The 17,523-nt window shown below is 66.1% G+C and overlaps 1 protein-coding gene across 3 annotated transcripts in view; it reads right to left on the bottom strand.

Annotated features, from left to right (window-relative positions):
• The window catches only part of HUWE1 (HECT, UBA and WWE domain containing E3 ubiquitin protein ligase 1), a 52,673-nt gene continuing 35,150 nt past the window's right edge, over nt 1-17,523 (bottom strand). The window contains exons 50-83 of one of the 3 annotated variants that reach the window (XM_075017384.1): nt 17,043-17,191; nt 14,326-14,401; nt 13,993-14,091; nt 13,668-13,801; nt 13,415-13,586; nt 12,209-12,437; nt 11,670-11,848; nt 11,483-11,572; nt 11,255-11,409; nt 10,527-10,572; nt 9,314-9,580; nt 8,787-9,042; nt 8,567-8,700; nt 8,192-8,406; nt 7,721-8,009; nt 7,529-7,631; nt 6,604-7,150; nt 6,051-6,486; nt 5,839-5,954; nt 5,603-5,759; nt 5,392-5,524; nt 5,119-5,321; nt 4,894-5,024; nt 3,827-3,923; nt 3,313-3,462; nt 2,945-3,190; nt 2,717-2,834; nt 2,501-2,641; nt 1,758-2,045; nt 1,574-1,679; nt 1,359-1,476; nt 1,017-1,198; nt 712-902; nt 1-579 (exon numbers count right to left, since the gene is read on the bottom strand). In XM_075017384.1, the coding sequence (XP_074873485.1) occupies nt 477-579; nt 712-902; nt 1,017-1,198; nt 1,359-1,476; nt 1,574-1,679; nt 1,758-2,045; nt 2,501-2,641; nt 2,717-2,834; nt 2,945-3,190; nt 3,313-3,462; nt 3,827-3,923; nt 4,894-5,024; nt 5,119-5,321; nt 5,392-5,524; nt 5,603-5,759; nt 5,839-5,954; nt 6,051-6,486; nt 6,604-7,150; nt 7,529-7,631; nt 7,721-8,009; nt 8,192-8,406; nt 8,567-8,700; nt 8,787-9,042; nt 9,314-9,580; nt 10,527-10,572; nt 11,255-11,409; nt 11,483-11,572; nt 11,670-11,848; nt 12,209-12,437; nt 13,415-13,586; nt 13,668-13,801; nt 13,993-14,091; nt 14,326-14,401; nt 17,043-17,191 (6,056 nt within the window). In that variant the 3' untranslated portion in view covers nt 1-476. The remainder of the gene's footprint in view (nt 580-711; nt 903-1,016; nt 1,199-1,358; nt 1,477-1,573; nt 1,680-1,757; nt 2,046-2,500; nt 2,642-2,716; nt 2,835-2,944; nt 3,191-3,312; nt 3,463-3,826; nt 3,924-4,893; nt 5,025-5,118; nt 5,322-5,391; nt 5,525-5,602; nt 5,760-5,838; nt 5,955-6,050; nt 6,487-6,603; nt 7,151-7,528; nt 7,632-7,720; nt 8,010-8,191; nt 8,407-8,566; nt 8,701-8,786; nt 9,043-9,313; nt 9,581-10,526; nt 10,573-11,254; nt 11,410-11,482; nt 11,573-11,669; nt 11,849-12,208; nt 12,438-13,414; nt 13,587-13,667; nt 13,802-13,992; nt 14,092-14,325; nt 14,402-17,042; nt 17,192-17,523) is intronic. The other 2 variants (XM_075017385.1, XM_075017386.1) reach the window with 2 other exon arrangements.

Below are 17,523 nucleotides of genomic sequence, written 5' to 3'. Positions count from 1 at the left end.
TTTCTTACCAAGAGTGCGCTTTTATTTTTTAATTTTTTTTGTCTTTTTCTTTCCTTTTTTGGGGGGGAGGGGATTTATTTTTTAAACCTCAGGGCACCCCCTGCCGTTTTCTCCTCCCCCTCTGTGGGGGCCCAACAGGGCGGGGGGCAGAAGGGGGCCAGGGAAAGGGATCAAGAAACCAAAGCTGATTGTATTGTGGTCTCAACTGTCCGGCTCACGTCAACACATTCCAAGCACAACTTAAGAAATGCAAACTAAACCAAAAAATATATATATATATTTATATATATCATTTGTCTTCTCTCCGGACACGAGGGGTGTGAGAGGCGGGGCCGCCACCTCGGAAAGGCAGGGGGTGGAGATCCGCTAAGCCCTGCCCCCATGGCTAGGCCCCTCCCAGTGCGCCACCACCTCCTCCCTCCCCCAAGTCTGCCTCAGTACAAAAAGAGCCGGGGAGGCGGGAGCCCCGGGCCAGCTCAGGCGAGGCCAAAGCCTTCAGAGCACTCCTGGATGGCCAGTAGCAGCATGTGGCGTAGCTTCTCGTAGCTCTCGTAGGCGGGGAGGTCCAGCTGGTTGAAACTGGGGTGAGGGAGAAATCAGTGAGGAGGGGCAGGAGGCGAATGGGCGCTCAGCCCCACCCCGCACGCCAATTCCCCGGAGAGCAGCAGCTCTGCGGCTCCCAGTGCCCGCCCGGCCCGGCCCGGCCCTCACCACGTGTGAGCAGAAGGCAGTCTGTCGGTGGAGCGGTCGTCCCGGTGGATCTGGAATTTCTGGATGCCGTTCATGCCCTCCAGGGCGGCGAAGCCCTGCAGCGGCACCTTGGAGGTGCCCGTCACAAACTGCAGGAACTTGGCGCGGTCAGCCTGGTCGAAGGAGCGCAAGGCTCGCCAGAACCACTGGATCTGCCGGGGGAAGGGGCACTGGTCAGAGCAGCCCAGGGAGCTGGCGCACGCACACGTGGCAGGGGAACAGCCGCACGCAACCGCCCCCGGCGGTGCCGAGTGGCTGCCCCTCACCTGGATGGAGTTAGACTGGTACTTGTGGTATTCGGTGTTGGATTTGAGGTCGTCGATGTCGATGGTGGGCAGCCCCGAGATGAGCAGCTCCAGCTCCTGCTCGGTGAAGATGGAGATGAGGCGCTTGGGGATGATCTCGTAGAAGCCCTCCAGGAAGGCGGCCAGCTGCTTGCGGATGGCTCCTGAGAAGGGGGGAAGGAGTGAGTCTCTGCTCCAGCCACCAGCCCTCACTCCCCTCCTGCACCCAGGCAGGAGCTCAGGCGTCAGCCCGTCTGGCTCTATTCACCGCTCAGCCTCTCTGGGCAGGTCCTACAGAAAGTGCCTCCCCTCGGAGTTGCCTACCCGTCATCCTCATCTGGCAGACCAGGTGCACGTATTCCTTCTTGTTCTCCTCCGTCACCAGGATATTGGCCCCGTTGGGCTTGAGGTCCCGCACTTCGCACACCCCAAACTCCTGCACCTGGGGGTGAGGGGCAGCGGGTGAGGCAGGGGCTCAGATCCCAGTCCCTCACCCCCACACTGCACCGCCCCCGAAGCCAGGACCCGGCGGCTGGTACCTCGGTGCTGAAAGTGAGGTCGTAGCCTAGCGTGGACACGTCGTTCTCCAGCAGGTACACCAGGCCCTGGTAGAAGTGGTAATCCTCACTCTCCATGTCTGTGTACCTGGGGGAGAGGGGGGTCAGCTGGGACAGAGCCTGTACCCCACCTCCCGGCCCCGCCCGGCCCGGCCCCTGGGCACACCTGACAGGCTTGCCCAGGATGTGCTTGTAGAAGGAGCGGGTGAAGTAGCACTCCAGCAGGCGGTTGTCGTACACGGCCTTGGCCACGATGCGCCCCACGAATTTGAAGTAGCTCAGGTGGTTGGGGTTGCAGTGGGACGAGGGGTTGATGGTGTAGGTGACGCGGTCGCCGGGCGAGGTGCGGAACAGGGCGTACATGGGGTTGAACATCTCGCGCGAGATGATCATATACCACTCCCGGAGCAGCCCCCCGGCGTCCTGCCCCTCCTCGCCCTCGAACACGATATACCTGCAGGAGGAGAGGCTGAGACCCCCACAGCCCAGCCCTGCCCCCTCCCAACACAATGTACCTGTAGAAGGAGAGGCTGAGACCCCCACAGCCCTGCCCTCCACGCTCCCCCCAGACAACATACTAGGGGAGGAGGGGATGAAACCCCCACAGCCCTGCCCTCCGTGCCCCCCCCAAACAACGTACTGGGGGAGGAGGGGGTGAGACCCCCACAGTCCTGCCCTCCGCCCCCCCCCCCCAACACAGTGTACCTGGGGGAGGAGGGGGTGAGACCCCCCACAGCCTGGCCCTGCCCCCCCCCGCAACAATGTACCTGGGGGTGGAAGAGGTGAGACCCCCACAGCCCACCCCATCATGCCCTGCCCCTCCTCGCCATTAACCACAACATGGCGTGGAGAGGAGGGAAGGCCCCAGCCAGAGCCCGCCATGGGCTCCCCCGGAGAAGAGGGGCTCACAGCCGGTTCTTCATCTCCTCAGGAGACTTGCGGTGCAGCTCGCGGTACGAGTCCTCGAAGACGTGATCGCGGCGCACGTGGACGGCCATGTCCTCCTTCCGCAGCCCCTCATCCAGCCGCTCCAGCTCCTGGCGGAAGTACCTGGAGGGCAGAGGGCGGGTGTCAGGACCTGGGAACTCCTTTCCCCCCCGCCCCAGCAATCCCCACCCCTCCTACTTGCGCTTGACGTCGAAGTCCAGCACCCGGATGTAGTCGACCAGGACGGCGAAGGGCCCGTCGGCCAGGTGGGTGGTGGACTGGCGCAGGATTTGGTTCAGCACCGTGCGGTGGGTCTCTGGGGGCAGACAGGGGGGCTCACTCTGCTGCCGCTCTCAGCGCCACGGGAACCCTCCCCCACCCGCCCCCGACGCAGCCCCCAGGGCTCTGCGCTCGCAGCCCCCTCACCTGCGAAGCGCAGGAACTTCTGGGTGTCGGGGGGCAGGCTGGAGGAGATGTGCATGGAGGAGGGCTCGCGGGAGAAGAAAGGGTCCAGCGAGGAGGGGGTGGCGGGGGTAAGGGGGGCAGGCGACAGGGGTGGAGGCTCGTCCTTGATGTGGGCCAGCTGGCTCTCGCGGGTGTCGCGCACCGGGGGCTTGCTCTCCCGCTCTGTGGCGTGCACCAGGAAGAAGGCCTCCACCGCCGGCTGCAGCACTGCAGGGGGAGAGAGGCTGAGATCGGGGGCAGCCCAGGGGAGGGTCCAGGCCCCCAGCCCACCGCCAGCTGCAGCAGGGAGTGGGAGGGAGGGCGAGACTGGGCCTCCACCTCTTCCTTACCTAGCACAGCATGCTGGTCATGCGACTCCTCCAGCTCCTTCAAGCACTCGCCCAGCATGGCCCACAGCTCATCCAGGTTCAGCTGCTCGCTAAGGAGGGGCAGATCTGGGGGGCGCTCATCCTTGTCCCCAGGCTGGGACCCTTCCGATCCTGTGTTGGGGATGGGAGGCTCAACTGGGGGTACTTGCAGCTCAGGAGCCAGCCCCACCTTGCCCCCCCACAGCCCCTTAGCCCCAAACGTAGCTGCATCTTGGCACTGGGCGAGCCAGCCCCATGTGGCCTTGTGGGATAGTCAGTGAACAACTACCCTGCCCCAGAGGTGGCTGCATCTCAGCGCCAGGTGAGCTGGCCCTGTGCAGTGTTATGCGGGGGGGGGCGCGTTCCCTGCTGCTCTGCCCCAGAGGTGGCTGCATCTCAGCTCCAGGTGAGCTGGCCCTGTGCAGTGTTACGTGGGGGGGCGGGTCCCTGCTGCTCATCTCAGAGCCGGCCCCAGTTGTAGCTGTGACAGACTCACCAACTGACTGGACATCCTGTGTGGCTGGCGAGGGCTGATCGACGTCCATCGGAGACTCGTCTCTCCGAACTGACCCTTCTGACTGGCTCGGCTCAGACTGCACAGGACAAACAGGGGGGTCAGGGCAGGGTGTGGGGGCTCTGGGGCCACAGATATGGTGGGCACGGACGGATCGGCACTCCAGCAGCGGCTGGCGGGGGGGAATGATTTGCTTGATGGACACTGTAGCCCCACCCCCCAGGACATGCAAAACACAGACACAAGCTGACTGCACAAGGGATGATGGGTAGGTGCCCCCAGCACCCATGACCACAGTTGAGGACAGCTCCAGTGTGCCATGCATGCATGGGTGAGCGATGGTGCAGCGCCATGGCACCCAGGCAAGGGCAGGGGCATGCAGGGGGCAGGACAGGGCAGAGAACAGAACATCGTCTGACTCCCCTCTCCCCCACGGCCTGTGGAGTGGGGGGGCCTGGGGCTGGGAGCCATTAGGCCTGTGCTGATCCCCATTTCCCTCCCACAGGAAAACCCAGGAGTCCTGGCTCCCACCCCAATTCCCAGGGCGCCCTCCCCTCCCAGAGCCAAGGGAACCCAGGAGTCCTGGCTGCCAGCCCCCTGCCCAACTCCCTGGTCCCCCTCCCCTCCCAGGGAGGCGAGAAGCCAGGTGTCCTGGCTTCCAGTGCCCACTCTTCCCCCAGAGCTGGCCAGAGAACCCAGGCACCCCCACCCAGTCCTCTGGGGCCAGGCAGCGGAGTGTGGGCCAGGGAGAAGGACCACCCCAACGCCATGCCCCCAGCAAAGGCAGCAGTGCTGGTGCTGCCCCCCACACCCCTGGGGCCACTTGTGTGACCCAGGCCCTGGCGAAGGTCTCCTGGCTCCTGCCAGTGGGGCGGGGCGGGCAGCCTGGGCCTCTTGCCCCCAGCACTGGGGAGCAGCAGTGGAGGACGGGCTCCCTCATGGTCACAGCCCCCCTCCCACCTGCCTTGGCCAGAAGAACCCCCGTGTCCAGGCTCCCAGCCCCGGGGTGCAGAGGCTGAACCCCCCAGTGCCACCGGCCCCATGCTAACCGTTGTTGCTTGCTGCTGCCGCCGCGCCCGCTGCCCCTCACGTACCATTTGTATAATGGCGTCAGCCTCAGCCTCCAGCTGCCGGACAGCGGCCTGGATGCTGCTAGCTGAGCCCAGAGCGGAGCTACCTGCTGGGAGGGAGACGAGTCAGTGCTGGGGCCCACCGGGCCTTTCCCCAACCCTCCCCCCGGGCGCCTGTTCCGCACCCTCCCCGCCGCTCTCTACCTAGCCGGCCTGCCTGCTTGGCCTTCTTGCTGGCGCGCCGCGTGTCGTCCCGCAGCTGGATGATGACCTGCAGCACGCGCAGGAAGAACTTCTGGGTGGAGGTCTTGGAGGTGAGCATGGACATGGAGGGCAGCTGCAGCTCCCGGCCGCCCAGCGCCCGCTTCTGGGAGGCCACGATCACCACGTTCTCCGCCGTGTCGAACCTGCGGGACAGGCGTCAGTGGGGGGCTGTGGGGAGTGCGTGGGGGGGGGCTGCCGGGGGGTGTCACTCACCTGCTCTGCATCTTGCCCTTCAGCTTGGTGCTCTGGGGCTGCTCGTCAGGGAGCCCGTCAGGGGACAGCAGCTCGCACTGCGCCCGCCGCTGCTGCTCCAGGTTGTACTCCCGCAGCTCGGCCAGCAGGGTGCCTGGGGGCGCACAGGGGGTCACGGCCTGAGGGGCAGAGCCAGGAACACCCCCCGCACCCGCCCAGCCCCGGGGCTTACCTATCTGCTTGCACAGCGTGTATCCCAGCTGCCGGGCCCCGCTGAGCAGCAGCCGCAGCACCGTGTCCCGGGTGGGCGAGTCGCCCCGCGCCAGCTGGAGCAGGACATTGGCCGCGTCCTCCAGTCCCTCCTCAGAGCAGGAGTGCGAAGTCAGCACCTGGGGGAAGACAGGGGCTTGAGCAGGGGCGGGAGGTCAGTGGGCACCCTCCACCCCGCCAGCACCGCCGCCCCCTCACCTCAACAGAGAGCTGCAGCTGGTTTTCCGTCAGGCCCGACACCGCCGTCCTGCTGTCCAGCCCACCGCTGTCCGGCCCGCCCGCCTTGGCTGGAGACTTGCTGCCCTTGGCAGGAGCTGAGGGGACAGCGCAGGCTGAGTGGGCTCCCAGCAGCACAGACGGTGCCCTGCCCCACTCCCCCCCAAGCCTCAGCCAGACCCCTAGCTACTCACCTGGCCCGGCAGGGGCGGGGGCCGTAGAGGGGGCAGGCACAGCGGGGGTGGGGGTGGGGGCGGCACCCGGCCCCTCGGGCGCCTTGTTTTCCGGCAGGGCGATGGAGATGAGCGAGAGCAGACGCAGCAGCTTCTCCGTCAGCAGCGAGCTGCGCCGGATGACGGGGTGCGAGAGCATGTTCATGAGCTGGCCCAGCGGCGAGGCCTCCAGGCCACCGGGGGCGCTCTCGCCCTCGGCCCCGGCACTCACCGGCACCGACTTGACCGAGTTCTTCCCCTTGCGGCTCACGTTCATGTTGTCCAGTTTGACCAGCAAGTCCCAGAAGTCAGTGGAGATGCCGCTGGCCTGGCCTGGGCTGCCCGCCTGCCGGGCACCCCGCTCCCCGTCGCAGGGGGCCTCCTTGGGCCGCTGCTGCGTGAAGTGGCTGGGAAACACCTGGGGACACAGGAGGGTCACAGGGCTGAGCTGCAGCTGCCTCTGGGGTGGGGCAGCTGCCGAGCAGCCGCACGTAACGCTGCTCAGGACTGAGCCCCAAGGGAAGGCCTCCCCCACCTTGGCCAGCTGGATGAGCGTGTCCAGCACGTGGCGGCACACCACGGGGGCGGCCTGCGGGTGGATGTGGACGGTGGAGCCGGCGGCAGCACTGGCAGCGGCGTGTTTCTCCGGGTGCTTGCGCCCGCCGGCTCGCTGGATCTGGAAGATGTTGGTGCGGCAGCCCAGCGCGGCGTCCATGGAGACGGAGAGCCAGGACAGCTGGCCCGAGCTGCGAGCCTCCATCTTGTGCAGCAGCTCCAGGGGGCGGCCCTCGGGGGCACCGGGCTTGGCCGCCCGCTTGCCCCGCTCCTCGGGCGGCCCCCTGGGCGTCTCCAGGCAGGCCTCGCTCTCGCTGCTGCGCTGCAGGATGGACAGCAGGCTGCGGATCACCCAGCCCCGCGTCTGGCCATGGTAGCAGAGGTTGCGCAGCACCCGGTGCAGCCGGCTGGTGTTCAGCTTGGGCTCGTCCACGAAGAGTAGCACCAGCAGGCAGGACAGCGCCTCGTGGTCCAGCAGCAGGCGGCCCCGCAGGCGCAGGAGGCTGTCCACCGTGCTGCCCGAGGGCCTGCGCATGGGGTGGGCCCGGAGTCAGCGGGGGCTGGGGCAGGTGCTTTGGAGCAGGGCCAGGAACCCACGTGTCCAGGCCCCAACCTGACCCCCACCAGCCCCCAGTCCCTCCCGGGACAGGGCCAGGAACCCAGGCTCCGACCTGACCCCCACACCCCCCTATAACCACCAGCCCCTCCTGGAGCGGGGCCCAGGAACCCAGGTGTCTGGGCCCCAACCTGACCCCCACACCCCCTAACCACAGGCCCCCAACTCCCCCCTCTGGCTAGCAACCCAGGCACCCTGGCTGCTCCCCACCCCACCCCTCTGAAGCTGGGTGTCCTGCACCTCCCTGGGGTGGGGACAGCTGCAGCTGAGACTCCCCTGTAGCAGGTACCTGCTGTGGCTGCTGCTGCCGCCCATGTGGAAGGTGCCACCGCGCTGCACAGCCAGGCGCGTGTACTGCACCCCACGGTTCCCGCTCAGCCGGCTGGTGAAGGCTGCGGAACGAGCAAGCGAAGACGTGAGCTGGGGCCACGCTCCCTGCCTGGGCCGGGCGCAGGAGGGCTGGGGGGCCCGGGCTCCTTACCGGGGCTGCGCAGGATGGCCGACAGGGCCGAGGTGCTGGAGTGGCCGAAGAGGCGCTCGTGCATGAGCTGGCGCTGCCGGGCCTCCTGCTCGCGGCGCAGGGCCTGGGCCTCGGCGGCAATGTCGGGCGGCATGACAGCCAGCACGCTGTCCTCCATGTCCTCCAGCACCGAGCGCCGCAGGTCCGAGGGCAGCGTCTGGATGAAGGTCACTGGGTCCATGGGGGTGTCCGAGCTGGTGCCTTGGGCCAGCTCCCGCCGCTGCTGTTCCACTCGCTGCTGTGCCAGCACCTGAAGGGACAGGGCCATGCTGAGGAGCGGAGCTCCCTGCACCCAGCCATGGCCCCGCCCCACACACCAGAGCCCCCCGGCGACATCCTTCACCCCGCCCTATGGCCACCCCTGCAAGAGGCCCCCAGCCCCACCCACCCTGGCAACTAGCTCCGCCCTCCCAGTCCTGCGGCCACACCTACCTCCTCCTGGATGGCAGGGGGCAGGGCAGCCAGGAACTCGGGGCTGACCTCTGTCATGCCGGGGTTGCTCACTACCGGTGGAGTGGGGGTGGTGGCGGTGGGGGGGGGCCGGGCTGGGGGCCGGATTCCCAGCTGGTTCTGCAGCACTTCACGCCGGATGTCATCTGGCAGGGCTGCCAGGAAGGAGGGGTCCACACCCTCAGGGAGGTTTATCCCTGAGACGAGAGGAGGAGTCTCAGCACACCCGACAGCTCGCCTGGTGGAAGGCGCAGCTGCCAGGATTCACGGCCCAGCAGGAATCAGGTGCCTGGCACCCCCCTACGTCTTAGCCAGTCCCCCAGCACGAGGCGGCTCAGCTGCCCCTGCCTGCGGTACCTGCTAGTGGGTCCTCCTCTTCGCTGCTGGTGGAGGGCAGTGGCTCCTCCAGAATGCCCCGCGAGTCTGCCCCGGAGATGGCCACGGCCGAGTCCCTGGTGGACGAACTCTCAGAAGATGAAGCAGGTGGGGAGCTGCGGGGATGCGAGGAAGAAGGGAGATGTAGGTCACATCCCTGCCCCCTCCCCATTCCCCTCCCCCCTCACACCCTGCCCCATACCTGTCCTCCCCTTGCTGGCTGGCACCAGCCAGGCTGTCACCGCTGGCCTGGCCCTCGGGACGCTGCTGGGCTGGCTCTGTCTGGGGCGGACCATGGGGAGGAGCCTGTTCCGCCCTGCTAGGCCCAGCTGCCTCCCCGACACCCTCCTCCAGGTTGCAGGAGGCCAGGCTGCTGGTATCCATGGGCGAGCCCTCCAGCTGGCTGCTCACCGCTGTCAGGGCATCCGAGTCCTCCGCCCTCTCGGGGGACAGTGAGGCTGAGGAAGAAACGAGTGGGAAGTCAGAGGACCCCCCAAAAGGGAGCTGGGGCAGACTAAGAGAAAGGACTCTGTGCACAGGCCAGTGACCCAGCCAGGATAGAACACAGGAGTCCCAGTTCCTTCCCCCCAGCTCTCCCCCAAACCTCCTCAGTTACTAGGCACGTCTCCCCCACCCGAGCCAGAAGCGAGCCCAGGCATCCCGGTTCCCAGCCCCACTGCTCTGACCCACCAGGTCCCCTCAGGCCTGACTCCCAATTCCCTCACTCACTGATGGTGGGGGCGGGCGACAGCTCCATCTGGGTGGCCTCCGCATCAGCGCTCGGCCTGCCCGGGCCGGAGTCCTCCTGCTCTGCTGGCACCAGCAGCTGGCACGAGGCCTCGGTGCTGGGCTGCCCAGCAAGCTCCGGGGGCAGCTCCTCACTTGGCACTGCTGCCTGTGGGGTCTCTAGTGTGACCAGTGCCTGCTTAGGGCCAGCGGAGGGACCCTCAGTGTCAGACTGGGCAGCGGGGAAGCCGTCGGTTCGGCCAGCAGCATCTGGGGTGGGGAGAGACAGTAGTGAGTAGTGAGCCCACGCCTGGCCCCTCCCCTGCTGCAGCAGGGACAGAACCCCGGTGTCCTGGCTCCCAGCCCACCAGGCTCCTGCCAGCGAGGGCCCAGCCCTGGGGAAAGTAGTAAGTTGTACCGTTATCTCTGACTTGGGGCATGAATCCCGACCCCACAACCATACAACGTACTACCTCACCCCAGCAAGGGCTGCGCTGTGGGGCCGGGTCCACCCTGGGGCCCTCCTGCCCCCAAGCTCAGCGGGGCACACACAGCTTTCCACATCATCCCACTAGGAGGGGAGACGGGGCTGTGGCCCCACTGTCCCACTCCCCTCCCAGAGCCAGGAGAGAACCCAGGCATCCTGACTCCCTGCCCCCCACCCCCCAAGAGCCGGGAGAGAACTCAGGCGTCCTGGCTCCCAGCCCCCCACCCCCCAAGAGCCGGGAGAGAACTCAGGCATCCTGGCTCCCAGCCCCCCACCCCCCAAGAGCCGGGAGAGAACTCAGGCGTCCTGGCTCCCAGCCCTCCACACCCTGCCAGAGCAAGGACAGAACCCAGGCGTCCTGGCTCCCAGCCCTCCACACCCTGCCAGAGCAAGGACAGAACCCAGGCGTCCTGGCTCCCAGCCCCACACACCTTGCCAGAGCAAGGAGAGAACCCAGACATCCCAGCTCCCAGCCCTCCACAGCCAGGAGAGAACTCAGATGTCCTGGCTCCCAGGCCCCCTGCGCTGGGGCAGACGGCAGCTCCTGGCTCCTGCTTGCAGTGCTGAAGGTGACCCCGCGGGAAAGACAGTAGACTGTATAGTTATCTCCGAGACCGGGTGTGACCCTAAAACTATACAATCTACTACCTCATCCCCCAGGGCCTCAGGGCGCAGCTGGGCCCAGCCTGGGACGCAGGGGCAAGCAGGGCTGAGGGGCGTGGCACTTACCCAACAGACTCTGCTCAGCAGCGGTGTTGGCTTTGGGCACCGCCCCCTGGAGAACGAGAAAATGGAGTTAGGAGAACAGGGGGCACCGGGTCCGAACCGGCCCAGCGTGGGGACGGCCTGGCTTTGGGGCGGGGCCCAGCCCCTCCAGGGGGCACCGGGTCAGAACCGGCCCAGCGTGGGGACGGCCTGGCTTTGGGGCAGGGGATAGCCCCTCCGGGGGGCACCGGGTCAGAACCGGCCCAGCGTGGGGACGGCCTGGCTTTGGGGCAGGGGATAGCCCCTCCGGGGGGCACCGGGTCAGAACCGGCCCAGCGTGGGGACAGCCTGGCTTTGGGGCAGGGCCCAGCCCCTCCGGGGGGCACCGGGTCAGAACCAGCCCAGCGTGGGGACAGCCTGGCTTCAGGGCAGGGGATGGCTTCTTCGGGGGGCACCGGGTCAGAACCGGCCCAGCGTGGGGACGGCCTGGCTTTGGGGCAGGGCCCAGCCCCTCCGGGGGGCACCGGGTCAGAACCGGCCCAGCAGGGGGACAGCTTAGCTCAGTGAGGCGGAGGATGAGGCACAGGCCCTGTCCCTAGGAGGAGGCAGCTCCCTCCTAGCCATAGGTTAGCTCTGCTCTCCCGCCATTGCCACCGATGCAGGGAGCTGGGGGGGTGTGAGCCCAGCCAGGCGAGGGGAGGGTGGCTGGGCACTGGGGCTCAGGTGCCAGGCGAGCAGCTGCAGCTCCCCACCTGGGCGCTCTGTTCCTTCCCATCCTTGTCCTCCTTGGCTTTGTCCGTCGCTTTGGCCTCCTCTTCCGCCAGCTGCTTGCGGCGCTTCTCCCGGCGCTCCTCCAGCTCCTCATCCCGCAGTGCCTCCAGGTGGTTCACGATGGGAACCTTCACCACTGCGGGGTGCAAGGCAAATTAGGGCACGGCGGGGGCAGGGAGGAGCTGCAGCCGAGGGGAGCAGGAGCTCACCTGAGACGCAGTCGTGCATGCTTTCTGCGTCCAGCACCTTGCACTCTTCCGTCCAGCGCGTCAGGGCGGTGGGGATGCTGGAGAGGGTCCCTGCAGAGAGAGGACAGGCAAGGTAAGGAGCAGGGCCTGCTGGAGCCGAGCCGGAGGCCCAGGCCTGGGCCAGCCATCCGGTGCCCCTGGCACTCACCTGCCTGGCTGGTGGCCGTGCTCTGGTCGTGGAAGAAGTCGTCCAGCAGCTCGTCGTCCGAGCGGGCGATGATGTGCACATCGTCGTTCCCCACCAGGAGGCGAGCGCGGCCCCGGCTCTGCAGGGGGAGGCTGCTGCTCAGCTGCAGGATGTCGGCTGCGGCCGAGGGACCCAGCAACCTGAAGGGAGGGGCAGCGGGTAGGGTACTTCCCTGGCACCAAGATGCAGCCACCTCTGGGGCAAGGGAGCTGGGGAACAGCCACATATAATGCGGCACAAGGACAGCTCTCCTGCAGCTGAAACACAGCCACTTCTAGGATGGGGCAGCAGGGAAGAGTTGCAGGGGCAGGGCTTGCCCAGTGCCGCAACACTGCCACCTCTGGGGTTGGCCAGGCCAGGCCGGGCTCGTCCAATGCCGAAATGCAGCCAGCTCTGGAGCAGGCCAGCTGGGGAATGGCTGCACTCAACAGTGCTTAAGGAGGGCTGGCCCAGCACAAAGATGCAGCCCCTGTGGGTGGCTGGCAGCAAGCGCGTCTCACCTCTGCAGGATGAGGGGGGGGTTGGGCTGCCGCGTGCCAGGGTAATGCACGTGGATCGTGTGGCCGGTGTTGGCCGTCAGCTGGCGCAGTGTCCGCTGGCTGCGCCCAATGCCCTGGGCCAGGCGGGTGGTGGAGGAGCCGCTGCCAAGGGTCAGGGAACTGTGGTCTGCATGCCGCACCATGAGCGGGTGGGTGGCCGGGATGTTTCCGGGGGAGGGGGGAATATCCGCTGGAAGAAGACAGCCGTGAGGTCAGTGAGGGAGTCGGAGCAATGTGCAAACCCGTCTTTGCGACCAGCGGCCCAGGCCTGCCCCAAGCTGCTGCTCGACTGACACTGCTCGGACAGGGCCGGCAGAGGTGTGTGCCGGGGAGGTACCAGCGGGCTGCCCCCAGCCCCTCCCCGCCCATTGTGAAAGGGTTGAGAGTCAAGTGAACAGCAGCATCTCACTGAGAACTGGCGCCAAGTGGGGCCCACCCCCAGCTGTGGGGCTCTGCCTTCCCACCAGCCGGTCAGCCAGGGCTGCTGCCGAGTCCGGCGGGGTGGGGTGGGGGACGTGCTCATGTGGGAAGAGCTGTCACAGCAAGAGCAATGGGCTTCCCTCCACGTGGGCCAGGGGCAAAAGGCCCTGGGGCACCGGCTCACCACCTCCAGGGCATCTGCTCTGAAGTGAGCCCTGAAGGGCTGCCGGCCCATCTACCAAAGGGGGCTCCAGAGCCTTGTAGGGCAGCCCTGTGCCAGGAACTGTGCCCTGGTGGACGTGACAATTCGCTCTCTTAGAAACAGCCCTTCAGGCGGCGGGTGCGAAAGGCCTGGGGGTGAGGTCAGAGCTCTGCATCGACCCGGGGGCAGGGGCGGGCCGGTCCCTGTGTAAATCGGCAGAACCTGGCTGGAGTTGGCGTGACTGGGTTCCAGAACCTGACCCGCACAGGCATGCGGCTGGTGGTGGCCATGGGGCAGCCAGAGGTGCTCTGACTGGCTTGGACTCACAGCAAGGACCCCACTCTGGGGCTGGCTGTAGCCCTGTTTTAAGTGACCCGCCCTGATTACACCCTCTCAGCGGTGCCCCCAGAACCCTGCTCTAGTGCGAGAGGTGACTGGCTCCCTGGGCTAGCCCCTCGCCAGAGCGGTGCCGGATGGGCACGTGCCAAGGGGCCGTGGCACTCCTGCTTCCCATGGCCAAGAGCCCCCCCTCCCACCCCCCTTACTGGCACTGGAGAACATGTTGTCGAACTCAATGATGAGGTCGTCCTCCCGCTCGAAGCGCTCAAAGCGCACCAGGGGCGAGGCGTTCATGTCGGGGTAGTCCTCATCCAGCTCCATCTCCGAGCCATCATCATCCTCCTCCTCCTCCTCGCCCTCCTCGCCTTCCTCGTCATCCTGCCGGAGCACAGCCTGCTTAGAGCCAGCCCCCTGCCTGCTCCAGCACCGGGAATCCTGGCGCCAGTCCCCCGCCCTCACCTGATCATCCTCATCCTCTTCCTCCTCCTCCTCCTCCTCATCCTGGCTGTCATCCTCATCCTCATTGCTGCCGCTGCTGTCTTCCTCCTGCGTGTGTTCCTCTTCATCCTCGGGGTCCAATATGTTCATAGAGTCTGTGGAGGGGATGGGACATGGCAGGGCCATGGGTCAAGGCCTGGCCTGGCCTGCACCAGCCCTCTGGACTCTGCCCACCAGACCCCAGGGGTCCTGGCTCCTCTCTGGGCACGCAGCCCATGCCCATCCCTTGAGTGCGGCAGGGCTCGGCCACTGGCCTCTTCCACAGCACCCAGGGGCTTACCCTTACCTTCCCGGTTGGCCTGCAGCGCAGAGCCCTGGCTCAGGTTGGAGGGAGCCTCGTCCATCAGCACATCCTCTGGGGCGTCGTCCTCCCCACTGCGGCTCACTGTAGGGAAGGATGGGGTGAGGGGGCCCCAGCTACAGCACGCATCACATTGGGTCCAGTCCCGACCAGGATCCCCCTTGACATTGGCCCTCCACAAGAGAGCAGAAGGGCCAGGCTCTCTCTGCCTCCTCCCCACACTGTCACTGAGACAGGGACCTGCTGGGCCAACTGGACAAGCTGACCCGAGGCCAGACCCCTGCCCCTCACAGCCGACCCCACAGCCTATGAGCTCACCAATAATAGTGCTGTTTCCAGGGCCTTCATCCCGCTCCAGCAGCTCATCTATCAAGTCCTCCAACTCATTTTCCACCTGGGGGGCAGAAGGGTGGTGGGTGGGGACAGGCCAGCAACGAAGTCCCACCATTGGACCCTTGACCAGCCCCTCACCTGCCCCCTCCTGGGCACTGAGTACCTCGGGCTGCCCTGCAATCACCACCTCCCCATCCTCACAAGCCTAATCAGTCCCTGACAATGTTAACTGACCTTCCACCTGCTGCCCCTGCTCTGCATTTAAAAGACTAATCCAGCCTGTGCCCCACCTGAGCCCTTTGAATGCAGAGCTGGAGGGAGGGAGGGAAGGAGGGGGACAGAAGCAGAGCCGGCCCGTGCCCCACCTGAGCCCTTTGAATGCAGAGCTGGAAGGAGTGAGGGAGGGGGACAGAAGCAGAGCCGGCCCGCGCCCCACCTGAGCCCTTTGAATGCAGAGCTGGAGGGAGGGAGGGAAGGAGGGGGACAGAAGCAGAGCCGGCCCGCGCCCCACCTGAGCCCTTTGAATGCAGAGCTGGAGGGAGGGAGGGAAGGAGGGGGACAGAAGCAGAGCCGGCCCGCGCCCCACCTGAACCCTTTGAATGCAGAGCTGGAGGGAGGGAGGGAAGGAGGGGGACAGAAGCAGAGCCGGCCCGCGCCCCACCTGAACCCTTTGAATGCAGAGCTGGAGGGAGGGAGGGAAGGAGGGGGACAGAAGCAGAGACGGCCTGTGCCCCACCTGAGCCCTTTGAATGCAGAGCTGGGAGGAGTGAGGGAGGGAAGAGGACAGAAGCAGAGCCGGCCTGCGCCCCACCTGAGCCCTTTGAATGCAGAGCTGGAAGGAGGGAAGGAGGGAGGGAGGGAGGGAGGGGGACAGAAGCAGAGCCGGCCTGTGCCCCACCTGAGCCCTTTGAATGCAGAGCTGGAAGGAGGGAGGGAGGGAGGGGGACAGAAGCAGAGCCGGCCCGCGCCCCACCTGAGCCCTTTGAATGCAGAGCTGGAAGGAGGGAGGGAGGGAGGGAGGGGGACAGAAGCAGAGCCGGCCCGCGCCCCACCTGAGCCCTTTGAATGCAGAGCTGGGAGGAGGGAAGGAAGAAGGGGGACAGAAGCAGAGCCGGCCCGCGCCCCACCTGAGCCCTTTGAATGCAGAGCTGGAGGGAGGGAGGGGGACAGAAGCAGAGCCGGCCTGTGCCCCACCTGAGCCCTTTGAATGCAGAGCTGGGAGGAGGGAGGGAGGGGGACAGAAGCAGAGCCGGCCTGTGCCCCACCTGAGCCCTTTGAATGCAGAGCTGGAAGGAGTGAGGGAGGGAAGGGAGGGGGACGGAAGCAGAGCCGGCCTGTGCCCCACCTGAGCCCTTTGAATGCAGAGCTGGGAGGAGTGAGGGAGGGAAGAGGACAGAAGCAGAGCCGGCCTGCGCCCCACCTGAGCCCTTTGAATGCAGAGCTGGAAGGAGGGAAGGAAGGAGGGAGGGGGACAGAAGCAGAGCCGGCCTGTGCCCCACCTGAGCCCTTTGAATGCAGAGCTGGAAGGAGGGAGGGAGGGGGACAGAAGCAGAGCCGGCCCGCGCCCCACCTGAGCCCTTTGAATGCAGAGCTAGAAGGAGGGAGGGGGACAGAAGCAGAGCCGGCCCGCGCCCCACCTGAGCCCTTTGAATGCAGAGCTGGAAGGAGGGAGGGAGGGAGGGGGACAGAAGCAGAGCCGGCCCGCGCCCCACCTGAGCCCTTTGAATGCAGAGCTGGGAGGGAGGGAGGGAGGGGGACAGAAGCAGAGCCGGCCTGTGCCCCACCTGAGCCCTTTGAATGCAGAGCTGGAAGGAGTGAGGGAGGGAAGGGAGGGGGACAGAAGCAGAGCCGGCCTGTGCCCCACCTGAGCCCTTTGAATGCAGAGCTGGAAGGAGGGAGGGAAGGAGGGAGGGGGACAGAAGCAGAGCCAGCCCGCGCCCCACCTGAGCCCTTTGAATGCAGAGCTGGAGGGAGGGAGGGAAGGAGGGGGACAGAAGCAGAGCCGGCCCGTGCCCCACCTGAGCCCTTTGAATGCAGAGCTGGAAGGAGGGAGGGAAGGAGGGGGACAGAAGCAGAGCCAGCTTGCACCCGCCTGAGCCCTTTGAATGCAGAGCTGGGAGGAGGGAAGGAAGAAGGGGGACAGAAGCAGAGCCAGCTTGCACCCGCCTGAGCCCTTTGAATGCAGAGCTGGGAGGAGGGAGGGAAGGAGGGGGACAGAAGCAGAGCCGGCCTGCACCCGCCTGAGCCCTTTGAATGTGCAGCGGTGGAGATGGAGACAGAGGCAGAGCCAGCCCAGGTACAGCAGGGGAACCGTTTGATCCCAGCAAAGGCAGGGATGGGGCTGAGCCAGCTGCTTCTGATCAGGTGGGGGGAAGGTGGCAGTGAGAATAGCCAGCAGTCTTAAGCTACAAGCAAATGCTTATCGGTTAATCATGTTACTGGACACTAGTCCAAACCTCATTTGGGCTGCCTTGTGACAGCCTGCGTGCCCCATCCTCAGGTCCCCAGCCAGCCCCACACCCACACCTCCTGGCTGCTCAGTACCTTGGGCTGCTCTGCAATCACCACCACCCCCAGCCTCAGATCCCCACACTCCCCAGGTTGTTCCTCACCTGCATTGCCTGGGCAGTGAGTAACTCAGGATCTCCTGAGATCACCACTACCCCGTCCTGCACCCCACCACTCTGCAGCCAGCCCCTCACCTGCATCTCCTGGGTGCTGAGCACCTCGGGCTGCCCCGCGATCACCACCGCATCACCTTCCGTCTCACCATCCATGATGTCGCCATCAGCCACTTCTGCCTGGACTGCATCATGGTCCTCCTCGTGGGCCCCTGCCTCACCTGGCTCCCCTGGGGGCACAGCAAGATCAGGGCCCAGCACACACACCCCCTCGGCCCACAAGAACAGCACCCAGACAAGGGTGGGCTGGCTTTTGCGTGGGCAGGAATCGCAGCTCTGGGTAGGGAGCAGTGTTCCCTCTAATTTCTCCCATCCATGTGTGTAACAAATTGCCTTCTGTGTACCAAAACACGTGGGGAGGTACAACACCAGTAGGAACACGCAGCCAGGCGTGGGCGCTCTGCTAATCAGCCAGACAGCATTTGAGCTGTTCCTGAGGGGCTGCCCAAGTGCTCCACTTACAGGGAAGCCTGGTCGGGAGAAGCGGGAGACCTGACAGTGA

This window comes from Carettochelys insculpta, chromosome 22 (genome assembly GCF_033958435.1).
Source record: "Carettochelys insculpta isolate YL-2023 chromosome 22, ASM3395843v1, whole genome shotgun sequence".
NCBI classification, from domain to species: Eukaryota; Metazoa; Chordata; order Testudines; family Carettochelyidae; genus Carettochelys; species Carettochelys insculpta.
Note: the sequence above shows the minus strand (reverse complement) of the source record. Positions and strands in the feature narration are given on the sequence as shown.